Raw genomic sequence first — 14,787 nt, 5'->3', positions numbered from 1 at the left:
ATGTAGGAATCTGAATTCATGACCGAAGCACTAGTATAACGTGTTAATTTTCTCTGTGTTATATCCCGGGCTTTTAAAACCACTCATGAAAAAAAAAAAAAATAAAAAAATAAAACCACTCATGGTCATCTCTTTTCACCAAGCTGGTGCCTGAGAACTTTCCAATGAAATAGATGACAGAGGCCTGATTCATTTCCTTTGTTCTGCCGTCTTTTTAACCTCACATGTGGTGAAAGCACATTTTAATATACCTCCTCTTCTTAAGAGATATTTGTGATTTTACTGGAGTTTTTGATTGAGTTGTATTTTTTAAAAGGAAGTCATTGAACTGAACTTTCACTGATAGCCAGGTTTTCTCTTTTTTTCCTTTTCCTTTTTTTATTCCACTGGTACATACAAGGCAACAAGTTTGTTAGTAACTCTACATTTGTGAATCAGAATTTTAAACCTATGTTAATTTCATAAATGCACTCACTTTTCTCTTAATGCATTTCTTCTAACCCCTTAAAGATGCTTTTATTTAATTTTCTGGATTATATAATGTATTTGGCTTTTTTAATTTAAGGTGTGACTGCACAGAAAAGTTACAGAACAAATTTGACTTTTTGCGCTCACAGTTGAATGATATTTCTTCGTTTAAGAATATCTACAGATATGCCTTTGATTTTGCAAGGGTAGGTAGAATTTCCAGGTTTTGTAATTTTAATTTTTTTTTTTTTTAACCTTGAAACCACACTCAGGAGAATTTTTTCCTTATGTTTTAGGATAAAGATCAGAGAAGCCTTGATATTGATACCGCTAAGTCTATGCTAGCTCTTCTGCTTGGAAGGACATGGCCATTGTTTTCAGTATTTTACCAGTACCTGGAGGTGTGTATGTTCTTACGTTTTTTGAAAATACTAATCTGATGAATATTAAATTTAAATTTTGATTTTAAAGCTTACTCTGATTGAAAATAAACCTTTAGTTGAGGAAAGACAAATAGATTTTTAGATACTGTGCTTTTAAAAAAATCTGCTTAAGTAGTAAAAAGTTTCTGTTAAAGTGTGTACATATATGTTGTCATTTTTAGACACAGGTTCATGTTCATTAATACATTCTGTACATGAGATACTTGGATTCCAGCCCTGCATCCCTCCCATAAAAAAATAACCTTCAAGAAATACATTTTAGCAAAGACGTTCTTCGTGCAGAATTAGTTTCCTGGACTTTTGGCAGAAGAGAGTTGATGCTCGTATATAAGTATCAAGCTTCTAAATCAGGTTTCTTTTCTTTTCTTTTTTTTTTTAAGATTTTATTTATTTATTTGTCAGAGAGAGAGCACAAGCAGGGGGAGCGACAGAGGGAGAGGGAGAAGCAGACTCCCCCCTGAGCAAGGAGCCCGATGTGGGACTCTATCCCAGGACCCTGAGATCATGACCTGAGCCGAAGGCAGACGCTTAACCAACTGAGCCACCCAGGCGACCCAATCAGGTTTCTTTAATACAAGATCTTAGGCTGAAATCTACATAAGGGAACCAGTTGTAGTAATAATAAAATTTTACTTTTCACTTAGGTTCAATCTAAATAATTAGAATTAAAATATTTTATGCCCACGGATATGAGAATGGCTATAATCCTGTACTTCAATGTACTGATGAGTAAAGAATGTATGCTGAATTCATGGAGAAAGTATTCTTTCAGAAGGTTTAACGTAGCACCCACCACCAGCGGTGGTTCTGAGATACTGTTCTTCTTTCCATTGCTTTCTCTGGTTTTCTTCTATCTGTTTTTGTGCCTTTTCAGTTTTAGTTTTTTTTAGTATGCTGCTCACCATTTCTGGAGTATATATACTTTTTCTTTTTGCTTTGAAAATGATTTCTCGTAAAGCTGATTATCATAGCAAATTCCTTGGAGTAATTTTGTTTAAAGCTTCTGATAAGAAGCAATGATATGGGGCGCCTGGGTGCCTCAGATGGTTAAGCGTCTGCCTTCGGCTCAGGTCATGATTCCTGGGTTCTGGGATCGAGCCCCGCATCGGGCTCCTTGTGCAGCGGGGAGCCTGCTTCTCCCTCTACCTCTGCTGTTCCCCCTGCTTGTGTTCCCTCTCTCTCTCTGACAAATAAATAAAATCTTTAAAACAAAAAAAAGAAAGAAGCAATATTATGGAAAGGACTTAAGTAAGTGGGTTTCATGTACACTTAAATCTTTAAGCTTAATAAAATGGGCGTAATGAAGGCTAGTAAAGTAGATGTTTTTGATGGATGTTATCCATCTTCCTCCTGTTAGTAGTTTTGGGCAAAAATAAATAGAACTGAGTGTAAAAGTATTCACCTCTAAAGGGAGCTGAGAGAACTAAATATTTTCAGTGCTTGTTACGTAGAGGGTGTTCGACCTGCAGTGTTTCTTTAAATCTTTATAACACTGTTTTGAATTATGTTTTATCCCCCTTCAGCAAATGAAGGAATGGGCTCTGTTGTTAAATAATGCTCCCAGGGTCACCCAGGTAAGTGGAGAAGTGGGGTTTGAACCCAGGCCAGTACTCTTTTACTGCCTACAAAGATGCCAACTTCAAAATGTGGCTGAACAGTAAAGTTCAGTGAAGAAGGGCTGTTCTGGGGGCCACAGGAGGGGATGCGGTGTGTCCAGGGTAGGCTGTCGGTCTTGAGTTCAATGGTGGTTCCACAAACATCTACATAGGTGGACATCGACTTTTACCCTAACTCTTAGTACCTTCCATGCTCCTGTGATTTCTCTAGAATGAAGGAAAGATAAAGGAAAACGTAACTTGGATAATGTTAACATGTAAATGTCCCTGAGATTTCTCCTAGAAGCACAAATAATTTAAAGAGCAGTAAGTGTTTTAAGACGAAATCACAAAAAATGTTACAACTGGGTTTATCGAAGTCAAGTCCTAATAAATAATGCTTATTCTGTATTCAAAGTATTTATATCATTTTCTACAGCAATCAAAGTATCGTGTTATGAACAAAGATCAGTGGTACAACGTATTAGAATTCAGCAGGACTGTCCATGCTGATCTTAGTAACTATGATGAAGATGGTGCTTGTAAGTATGTTTTCTTATGAAAATAAAATTCTTAACAACTCTTAGATGAGAATATACATTTGTATAGCATTGCCGTAAAGGATTTAGACTTCTTAGCAATAACTTATTATTTAATAATGTGGAAAGTGTGGGGAAAGCAGGTGTAGAATGTAGACCAAGAGCTTAGATTGAGCAGTATATTATAAAATCTTGCTGCAGGGGTGCCTGGGCGGCTCAGTCAGTTAAAGTGTCCAACTCTTGATTTCGGCTCAGGTCATGATCTTGGGGTTGTGGGATCGAGCCCCATGTTGGGCTCCATGTTCAGCATGGAGTCTGCTTGAAATTCTCTCCATCTCCCTCTGCCCCTCCCCCTCCACTCACTCTTGCTCTGTCTTGTGCTCTCTCTCTCTCATAAAATCTCTTAAAAAAAAGAAATACAATTTTTTGTCATTCAAGCTATCAGTCAATATTCTTCAGTGGAAAGGGCAGAATGTCTTAAAACAGATCTGTGAAGTAATGATAAGTTAGGTAAGCCACATTCTCTAAAACGGTACAAGTTTTCCATTTCCACCTCCAGTTTGGTTGCATGTGTTGTGTTAGTGTTGGGAAGGGTGGTAAGACACATTCCTATAAACATGAATTGAAATGTGGACTTATTTAAAGAAGGGCTAACTTTGTTTCTCCCTATATATATATATATATATATATGTATATCTCCCTACAGGATGGTAAATCATTTAATAATACTTTTAGAAACAATACCAGCAGCAGTAAGCTGGCAACCTAAGGACTATATGTGGCCTGCAGATGTATATATTCGTGTGTTTTGAGTCAACCTTTAAATTAAGAGTTTTTGCATAAAAATAAAGCTTCCAGATTTGTTTGAAAAATCAGAAAATCTGACAAAACTGTACCTGGAATTAGTGACTGAGGCCGAGCAGTAGCTCATGTTGGACTCGCTTCCCACTTTGCTGGCCCACAGTTTATGCCAACAGCTCGCTTGGTTTTCAGCTGTCGTTTATTACCGGGCTTACCTGCTGCTTATCTTCGAGTAGGGAGGTATGTCTGTGAAATTGAGAGAAAAAGACAGACCACCAGAACGTTGTGTGTTTTAAGAAAAATAGAGCAAGCATATTTTTTTCTGGCAATGAGTTTTCCTCTATTTAAAAACAGAAAGAGAGAGAACAGTGAGTTCATTTAAACTGCCTACCTGGCTTCTGTCAGGAAATGAGTTTGTACCCCCTGCTTTATACAGATGTCTTTGTAGAATAGTTCTTAGGTTGGCTATTGAGTAGACACCTGCTGAATGTTTAGACTCCTACTGGGTCCTCTTACCAGCCACCCCTTCAACAAGCTTACACATTTCTTGGTGAGGGAACCTGGAAATACTACATTAAACACTTTGCATATTCCTTAATAATTAAGTAACAGAATGTTGTGAACATTTAGAAAAGGGAGAGGTTAATCTTGACTTAGTTTTTGGAGAGTTCACTTTGCGAGGGAAGTTGCAGCAAATACCCATTTGGGGAAGTCCCTTCTGTCTTTTCTCTGAAGAGAAAAGACAGGGAAGCAAGCACCGGTGAGTCCAGCAGTGGGACGGGGAGCAAACCCCTGGGGCAGCGGAGGGTCCGTCCTCAGCGCTGACGCAGAGCTTGTGGGCAGTGTGTTCTGTCGTTGCACGGATGAGTTCACTGAATCCTAACAAAAACTTCTTCTTTATTCCAGGGCCTGTTCTTCTCGATGAATTTGTTGAGTGGCAAAAGATCCGTCAAACATCATAGCAAGAACTAATGTGAAGAAAATGCAAACCTTTTGGTGCCCACGTGTACACAGGCTGAGGAAACAAGGAAAAAATCTAAAGGGTGCATTTTCATTCATACGAAAGACTTCTCATAGTACTTTTTTTTCCTTTTTTTAAAAGGAAGTTTTCTTGTTACATGTGATGGGCATTGAGCCACACCTCTTCTGAGACTGAATATTGAAGCTTTTGTTTTGAGTTATGTTTCTAACATTTATTTCAGAACAATAAAGATTCAGATTTGTGACAAAGGCCTTAAAGTGAAGATGTCCCTTGAGTGTCAGAGTGGTATTTATTTTTGTACATTTTAATTCTTGAATTTTAGAGGATGTTTCTCACCATGAATTTGGAGTTTCAAAGATTTTAAACAATCTTCATATTTGGCAATGTAGTCGGCTGATGGTATGGCTCATTATAATCATTTGTGAACAGTTAGGAAGAATATTGGCCTTGGCTTCTGGGATAATGATGTTCTGATACAGCTAATAAAAACCATTTCTGGATATTGGGAGTTCTCTGGCGCTCAGCCCTGGTGTTCTATGAAACCAGCCATGGTCTTACGCGCATGCTTTACCTGGAAAGTTGAGAATTGGAATGATTATGTCCCGGTATTTTGCTTCTAACCGTTAAATAGTACTGTCAGTAAGCGTTCATCAGCATTGAATGTATATTCTTAATATGACTTGGCAAGGTGTCTGTATTGTGTCAGTTACAGAGTTCCATTTCTGTGTGAAAGAGCAAGGTTCCTGCATTAATGGTCTCAAAATTAGGCTGAGGACAGAATCAAGAGCAGTATTGAACTTGTGTGGTCGTCACTGTTCTCATTACGAGTAGCGTGTATATGATCTCTTTAACGTCATTCTGTGATACAGATATAAGATCTGGTCTTACAAGGGGACCTGAGCTCTGATGTTGTGGATTTAGTTAAGATACCTACAGGAAAAGCAGATAATAAAATAAGGAGTCTTGAGAGAGCTCTGGGTAAAATGGTGCACAGCTCAGGGGTTCTGTTGATGGTATAATGACAGCATTGCTAATTGTCACGACTTTCTAAACGTTGGCAGTAAAGTATCTTGAGGAAAGGACAGCCTTTTCTAATTCACGTAAAAGTCATCTTTTGGACGAGGGGCCAGGGCTGTTTTGGACATTGCTTTTCAAACCACCCAGCATCCCGTTCATGGTCCAGCCGCAACCTCAACAGCATTGCTAATTTCAGTGTTATGAGTGGAAGGAAGTAAATAGATTATTTTTCCACAATAAGAACATTTCTATTGGGATTTGAGGTAAAGGTTGATTTTTGAATAGTGAATTTATTTAATGAGTGACTTTCAGTATTGACTGCATAAGGGAAAATAGCATTTTAAAGATTTTTATGGTTTATTTGGTTAATGAGCTGGGAGAAAGTGATTACTCTTTTACTTGCCTTTTAATGAAATCACTTTGTACAACTTTGTAAAACACTGATATAACAGTACAAAAACTTGTTTTTCCTAAATGTCTTATCAATAAGGATAATTTTCCTGAAATGTCCCTTTTAAGTATTAGAATGACTGAATTATTAGAACCGAGCATATACTGACAATGCTATGATTCAACAATATGATGTTGTAATATCAAATTTACTGCAAGTAAAGCATTTAGATTTGACATTTGAATCTTTATAATTTAATTGACTCTTCCCTCCAAGACACAACTTCTAAACTTGAAGAATATTGCCCACTTTTGTTTAACTTCAAAACCTGTAATTCAGATCTTATAAGTTGTCAGTTTATAGCCTGAAGTAATAGTAATGTCCTTGTTGTCTTCATTAAGTAAAATAAAGAACACTCAGAACTTATAGATGACTTTAAAAAAAAATAAAATAAAGGAAACTGTTTATTTTGTACTTATCCAAAGTACATTTAGACTCCTGGAATCTGAAAATTAAAATGAAACTTTGTTTCCTTAAAGTCAACAGCCCAATCCTGCCTGGGCCACTCTCGCTTTACTCTGTTGTTCCTTCTAGTTCTCTCAACCTTACTTTGGAGGCAGATTTACTCTCCCTAATTCATCAGTCAGAATGTGGGCTTGTTCCTTATCTTTCATCTCTTAATTTATACTTGAACAGTTTGGGAAATACATTTAATATATTGCGAAAAGTATAAGAGGTTAAGTGGTGTAAGCAAATAGGCCAGTAATAAGGAGCCTGCAGTATATTAAAAAAGTCTCCTAACTGCCGAGGCTCTTCTTTTTATTAGTTAGCTTCAGGTGCCTTCCCAGGAATCCTGTGGTACCATTTTCCGAATTACTTTGTATGGGATGAACTCTCACTGGTGCTTTATGGTTGGAAACGATGTGCTTCTAGAATAGCATACCTGTAACACTCCTGGAAGGAAATAGAGCCAGGTGTGTTTTCTCAACTGTTAGAGGATGCAGATCTTGTCCCCTGCCCCCTTGAAGCCAGTGCTTGTTGACAAGGCCTGGTTTCTGCAGGAAATTGCCAGGGATTCAAGTCCCACGGTGTTGTCTCTAAACAGCTACCAGTTTTACCTGAATGGGAGATAAGTGATGTTTTGTCATGTGCTGATCTGCATTACTCTGTCTTCTATGGTCTAATGATTCCTTGTTTTTTTAAATGCTGCCAGTAAAATTCTTGGCAGAATACATTTTTGACAGTAATAGTATTTTTATGTATAATGCATAGATTGTGTTGATTTGGGTTTTACTCTGTTGGAAGTCCTCTAGATGAGTGTTTCTTAAACTGGAACGTGAGAGCCTTCTGTGGGATGTGAGATTGACCCCTGAGGGCTGTTTCTCTTACAGCAAATGCCTTTATATCTAGAAAACCACAAATTATCGTTAACAGTATTGAATGCCATCACTTTGTGCAGGGAGTGGAGGAGAAAGAGAGTAGAATTTAAGGCATACAGGTTGTGTAGAGTAGCTTAGATTCCGAACACGGGAAGTGTATTTGCGATGAAACATTTCACTTTGAACTAAGTATTCCTTCAACAAAACACATCCTTTCTAATTGCTTATGTGAACTTATGCATGGATTTATTGGAATATGTTTTGTGGTCAGCTTGAGAAGCAGGTAGTAAGAATGCTGATTTATTTTCCTGCTTTCTTGAAGAAGTGTACTTAAAACTGTGATAATTCACAGTCGGATAAAGTTTTGTTTGGACTTTGCAGGCTCCTGTGGCCTGAAGTTTTGTGGCATATCTCATATGTTTATCAGATAACTAAAGTGTCATATAAATTAGGGATATGTTAATACAGAATTTAAATGCATTTCTTTATTAAACTAAGAAGACACAGTAATCTCTTAACCTTATTGCTAGAGAATTCCTGAGGAACTATTATTTCTTGAGTCATACCGTTACAAGGAAACATTCAAAGAAGAGTTCATTTTCCCTTCAGAAAAGAAAAACAACAAAATCTCATTGATTTCCTCAATAGGAAACGCTAATCTGAATTATTAAATATTCTGGATCATATAATTTTTTTAATGAATGTAGCTTTATTAGTTTCATAAATGCTTTGTAACAACCAGAAAAAGAGATTGCTTAAGACTTGGTCTGTCTTGTTGACAGTTACCCGTGAGTGGTACTTTGGAAACCCCAAAAACAGTCTCCCTTGTATGGTAAATTTATGTAGATTAAAGATTGTGGGAAGATGAGTTTCAGCCCCACAGCTTAGGCAAATTGTCAATACAGAGATTTTTCTAGTGAACTTCTATTTCTTTGGAGCAGATCTTTAGAGCTTTTAACACACAATTTATTTTCTTTTTCCCAAACACCAGTCTTAGTAAAACATCTTAAATTTGCTAAATCTACCTTACAGTCCTTTGACTCTTATACAGATAGTGCTTCTCTTGCTTCTTTCCTAGACCACTTGTTATCTAGAACATTTTGTCTTTATTTTGTGTGCTTTGTCATTTATTAGGGCCTTTTGTAATATGGCTCATTTTTGCATGAGTTCTAGTTTACCATCTGTTAAATATTCTTTAAAATAAATAAGGTTAGACTTTAATAATAGAATCTTAACTTACAGTGCCAGTTTTATTGGAGCTTTTTTGTATTTATGTAATGGATCTATGGTCTGTCAATGGAAGAGTTAGAGTAAAATAGTTTCATTAAAATTTTCTTAGTTCCTCCCGAATTCTGCCATTTTGAAGAAGTTTTATCCTTCTGTATTTTGGCTTTCCCAGCTTTAAAGTATTAATGAAAATCCTTCCATGGATTGTTTCAAGTATTAAGTTAAAATTGTGTATATTATGAAATAACCAAATACCATACTTAGAAGCTAACAGCAGTAAGCAAAATGGATGTGTAGAAAGCCAGATTCACCCCAAACTCGGTGTGTGTGTGTGTGTGTGTGTGTGTGAGAGAGAGAGAGAGAGAGAGAGAGAGACGTGTGTGTGAGAGAGAGGGTGTGTGCGAACTATTACCCGTAATTTATTTTTCCATGTAGAAAACAAGGTTGTGCATAGCAGCTCTTTCCATGTCTGAAGGTGAGAGGAGCATTTTGCTTTCATGTGTGATTGCCAGCAGTTGCATTTGAACCACAAAAGATGAAGGACTTTAATACTTTGCTTGAACAGCTTGTCTTGTGAGACTTAGTATCATTGATTCGTCAAGCTTAGCAAAACTAATTTTTGTGAGTGTTCTTAGTTTACCTTGAGTATTTTAGCTGTATTATTCTGTCATGCAAATGAATTCGGACTCCTAGGTGCAGAACCCCGACTTGTTTTGGACTTTACGGAAGTAATACCAGAGAAACCTGGGTGGATTTTCTCTTTACCACATTTTGTCACATCACTTCCAGACGCGTCACTTGACCTGTGTTCTCTTCAGTTTCACCTTATGTGAAATAGCCATAATACCCACCAGAATTGTTAGGAAGTCCAAGCAGGGCCTTGCCCATAACATTTATTAGTAAGTGTTAAATGAATACACTTTGATATCTGAACAGAAAACAATTCGTTATAATAGTTTTTTCTAAACAAGGTTTTCTATCTTGTATAAATTGAAACTATTGGCATTTCTTGTTTTATTCTCCCATTTGTTTTTATAATCACGCTTATTCATATTACCTTTGGGACAAAATATTTCAGTAAATCCCAAACATCTGCTATGTGCCAGCAAGTATTCTGGGCCTGAGAGTGTGTGTGTGTGTGTGTGTATATAGTTTGTCATGTGATGACAAGGTGATTAGGGAAAGTAAGTCAAGGAAGTGGTCTGGGGAGTGAGTATAGGATCGCTATTTTAAGCAGTACGCACTGACAGAGTGACACTGAACAGAGATCTAAAGAAGTGAACCGTTGCTCCATTTGCATATCTGGGGAGGAGCTTACCAGGCAGAAGGAGTGTTACAGCCCTGAGCTGGTGGTGTGCGCAGCGTCTTCAAGAACTAGCAAGGAGATCACTGTGACTGTAGAGAGTGAGACCAGAGGAGTGGCCAGGACTAGGAAGTGGAGGTTAGAGAGATCGGGGGTAGTCATCATGCCTGATGGCAGGTGATCACAGAGGGCGTTGCAGGCCTTTCTAAGGACAGGCTTTCATAGAGTGAGGTGGGGAGCAGGGTCTGATCAAAGCAAGGATGGAAGGTGACACTTTAGATAGGAGGGATAATCCAGATGAAAAATGGCGTCATGTGGATGAGGCCAAGGGCAATGAAAATAATAGATTCAGAATATATTTTGATAGTAGAACAGATAGTTTACACAGATGAGTTGGATGAGGGGTATGAGAAGGAAGAACCAGGGAAGACTCAGATTTTTGGCTTGAAACAATTGAATGAAGCAGCCATTTACTAATAGAGGGAAGACTCAAGAGCAGGTCGGGGAGCTTGGTTTGGGACATGTTCTGGTAGACAGACTTATTAGATGTCCCCAGGGGCATGCAGGACAGGCCGAGGGATACTTGAGTCTGGAGTTGGAGGGGGAGGTCTGAGCTGGATACATACATACATGGTTGACCTTGAACAGCACATGTTTGAACTGTGCAGATCCACTTTATACGTGGATTTTTTTTGTTGATACAGTATTGTAAATGCATTTTCCCTACCTGACCTCATTGTAAGAATACACTGTATAATACATACAATGTACAAAATGTGAATTGGCTGTTTATGTTATCACTGAGGCTGCTGGTTAACAGGCTCTTATAGGTAAGGTTTGGGGGAGTCGGAAGTCACGGGTGGTTGACGGTGTGGGGGGTGGCGCCCCTCGTGGCCATGTTGTTGGAGGGTGAACCGTATTTGGAAGTCATCGGAGTATAACCCTCTTTTAAGTCAGGACGTGATGCGATAACTGAGAGTAAGTGTAGCAGAGAATAAAACCAAACTGAAGACACATGATTGGTGAAATTTAGGGCTGACTTGTGGTTTTTCAGGAAGAAATGTAATGCTCCTGTTTTCTATACACAGGAATCCTTACTTTCTGTCATGTTATGGAAGCACAGAGATTTAACGGTCAAGATTGAAAGCATATATATGCACGTGGCACTTAAATTTAAAGGATGAATTCCACTCTATTCCTGGAACAAAGCTTTTTGTTTTGAGACAGTACAGCTCTACGTTTTAAGAATATGTCAAGCGCCTCCGTCTTCTAATTGGGAATTGCTCTTCTGATTCAGTTCCGTAATTTTGGCACTAGGGGGCAGGCTTGCTTCTAGTTTCTGCAGAGATGTAATTGGGATTAATTTAGCCAAAGAGCACCTGTATTCAGCCCCTATCTATGAATGCACTTGCTGCTCAAGTGACAGTTCACTATCTGCTGTGCATTTTCTGTTGCTGGGAAAGCATCAGATAAGGTTGTGGCTGGTTTCAGTGCATCTAGGACTGGGAGCTGATAAATATTTGCATATAAAGTACAAGGAAACAGGCGTAGCTTACTGCAGTTAAGATCTGATATGGAGCCCCTGCCCACATAGGTACATAGGAGAGTTTGAAACCAGTCCTAAGGAATTCTGGACATCATTTATTCAGGAAATGTAGTGAGCTGTCACTTTGTGCAGTCAATTGTAGTAAGAGTTGGGGCTACAAAGATGAGTAGAATGTAGTCCCTGCCTAAATAAGCTTTGGTGTAGCATCTTACAGCAGTTAATATCTTGTGCTCTCTTTCAATGTCTTTTTCCCCCAGTGTTAGAAAGCCTGACTCATTTATCTCTGGCACCTCCAAGTGCCCATCACAGGGCTTGGTACTTAGGCTAATTCATAGTGTATGAAAAGAGACAGAACTAAGGGGCGGGGGGAAACAGTGAGGGGATTGGTTCCTTCACAAAAAATTCCCCTGCAAGAAGGCTCTCCTATTAACGTGTAAGAATGGTTGTGGAGGGATTCCAATTCTCCATCTTTGCCCCTACTCCTCTTCCAAATAGTGTTCATCTCCCCCCATGATCAAGAGCAGCTGGTAGAGATTACCTGTTGCTACCCAAAGAGAAGGAGGTCTAGGCTTTTCATTGTTACTGGAGTGGACAAGGATCAATGTGGAAGGTGGACACATCTTCCTGTCTGGCTTGTATCAGGTCAAGAAGTTTGAGATGAAAGGAGCTTGCTGGAATAAGGGTCCTCTGCTTTTTTTTTCTCACTTTTCACCCAGAAAGTTGGTGCACACATAGACCTTCTCCCTCAGTTCTTTTAGGGTCCCTACTTGTACAGGCCAGTTCTTTATTTACTTGTAAAATGAGGATCTTATAACGACTTCATAGGATTGTTTTGAGGATGAAATGAAACAGTGTGCAGTAGATACTAGGTTTATTGCCACCTGGAAAAACATCAGTTGGACTGTGGAGGATGGGTTTGTGTTCAATGAGTGTCTGTTACTCTAATAGAATCAGATAAATGGGGGGAAGTTGATCCACTAAAATCAGACTAAATACAAATCTCTTTAATGTCAATGATACAAACCAATTTGTTTTATTTGTTCTGTTATTATGGGGCAGTGGAGTGAAATGGCTTTCAGAGGGATAATAAATGCGGCTAAACGAGGCGATCAGTCTAGAGTGTACTTGGCACCACGTACTGAGTGCTGGGTCGCATTGGCTGCTGTCTTTAAGCACAGATTGATTTGACCTCATAGTGGGGACTTTTTTTTTAAGATAAAAAATTTTAAAGCCATAGTACTGGAATGTCATATTATACTGTTTGATTCTCTTAAACCAGTTGTTTAAAATTTTTTTAAGTAGCAGGACTGTTTTGTAAATGAAATTTTACTTAGAAGCACAGTATGTAAAAGAAAGTCAAATGACATGCTCTGGTTTAAGTGGAAGATTCAGATTGCTTCTGAGAGGCCTCAGGAGCTCCTGGCTTTCTGACGAGCGTATTTTGAAAATCACTCCTTCCACATTTGCACCTTGCCCTGTCAGACGTGAATAGAGCATGTGACTCTATTTAGAAACTTCTATTTCATTCTCTGTATAAAAGCCAGAAAGTGGCCAACATTGTTTTAGCGTGGAACAGGATGAGATATATTTCAAGCACTACTGGAAATATTTATGCTAGAATGATAGACTTTGTGACCATTCTATCTTAGTTTCATTACCTAGAGTTGATCTAGAAGGGCGAGATCTGTAAGAACTGCCAAGAGAGGTTTGGAATAGAAACGGATGAATGAATGAATGAATGTGGACTGAGGCTTCACTATGGCCCTGTACCACATAGGATAAGCAAGAGCATCATTCCCAGTCTCTGCCTTTGAGGATTCCAGTCCCCCAGTGGCGAAACAACTCTGCGAGCAGAGACCCTATAAGTCACACGTGTTCCCCCCCCCCGCTCCACGTTCACTCAATAATAAGGGCTTAATGGATGCTTATTGAATGAACGAAAACATTTACATTTGTCTTCTCTCCTAAACTGCAAGTCCCTGGGAAGACAGGGGCCGTGTTGCATTGATCTTGCACCCATGGCAGCACATGGCCAGTAAATTAAAGAGTTTACTTACAGAGGTCATCAGTGAGTGAATAAATGAACAAGTGGACACATTTGGACCTAAAGATACATATGTCTGCATTCTGGTTCGAGTAAGATTCTTGAGGGGGGAGGCCATGTCTGCAGCTCTTGGCATAGTTTGCCTGACTCAGAGGAGGCAGTCAGCTCTGTCGGTAGAACTGAGCAGACCTTCAGTTTGAGTGGAACCAGAGTTGTCTTCTACAAGCCGGCCCTGAAGTGATTTCTGACCGGAGAGAGGGCTACCCAGGGAGCTTTTTCTGAGCTCGCGCCACTTGCATGCTAAGCAACAAGCCATCGGAGTTCAGCGAGGGAGAGGTGAGTGGACCGAGATGGTCAAGACGGATTCTCAGAGCCAGTGAGACTTGATGAAGGTGTGTTTGAAGCTGTGAGTTAGATGTCTGGAGAAGGAAGGCACGGCGTGGACAGAGCCCTGGGCTCCGAGCGGCAGGACCTGTGGGGAGCCGTGGCTTTGCAGCTTCTCGGCTCCGTAGCCTTGAGATTCGCGTAGCTCCCCTCTGCCTGTTCCCATAGCAGAGCTGAGCTCGGTGCTCAGACTGAGACTGTCCTTCGAAGTGCCGGTGAGGCACTAAGTGAAGCGCCCTGCTGTGCACCGGCCCCCAGACGCACGTCTGCGGAATGACACAGAACGAATGATCCTGACGACGGAAAGCAGGACGCTCTGGAATGTCGGCTCTGGCATCTGCCGGTAAACCTGTCACCGGACGGGAAGGAAAGTGAACAGGCGAAGCCACCAAATCTCATGATCAGAAGGGCTTTGGGGGTCATTTGGAAACTCCTTTGAGACTGAAGTTATGTCAGGGATGAATAAGTCATGAGCTCTTCGTGCTGACATGATTTCTAAGGATGCCTTACTGAAAGAGGAAAACCACAAAATAAACCATAGAGCAAAGCTTTAAAAAAAAAAAAAAAGCTTCCCGAGGGATGGAGGCTTCATTGGCTCTAACTGCTCGCCTCTTTCCTTACTAAGGAGTCATCTTTATTCCTTCGCTGGTAACTGGTTTTAACTTTTG

At 39.5% G+C, this 14,787-nt stretch overlaps 1 protein-coding gene across 4 annotated transcripts in view; it reads left to right on the top strand.

Annotated features, from left to right (window-relative positions):
• Positions 1-12,900, top strand: part of DCUN1D5 (defective in cullin neddylation 1 domain containing 5) — a 33,925-nt gene extending 21,025 nt beyond the window's left edge. For 3 of the 4 annotated variants that reach the window (XM_035008807.1, XM_035008810.1, XM_035008809.1), the window contains 4 exons: positions 566-674; positions 765-869; positions 2,946-3,048; positions 4,753-12,900. In XM_035008807.1, the coding sequence (XP_034864698.1) occupies positions 566-674; positions 765-869; positions 2,946-3,048; positions 4,753-4,808 (373 nt within the window). In that variant the 3' untranslated portion in view covers positions 4,809-12,900. The remainder of the gene's footprint in view (positions 1-565; positions 675-764; positions 870-2,945; positions 3,049-4,752) is intronic. The other variant, XM_035008808.1, reaches the window with a different exon arrangement.
• Positions 12,901-14,787: the final 1,887 nt, after the last annotated feature.

Source organism: Mirounga leonina, unplaced genomic scaffold (assembly GCF_011800145.1).
Source record: "Mirounga leonina isolate KUSES-001 unplaced genomic scaffold, KU_Mleo_1.0 Mir_153, whole genome shotgun sequence".
NCBI classification, from domain to species: domain Eukaryota; kingdom Metazoa; phylum Chordata; class Mammalia; order Carnivora; family Phocidae; genus Mirounga; species Mirounga leonina.
This window is presented reverse-complemented; position numbering and strand designations above follow the sequence as displayed.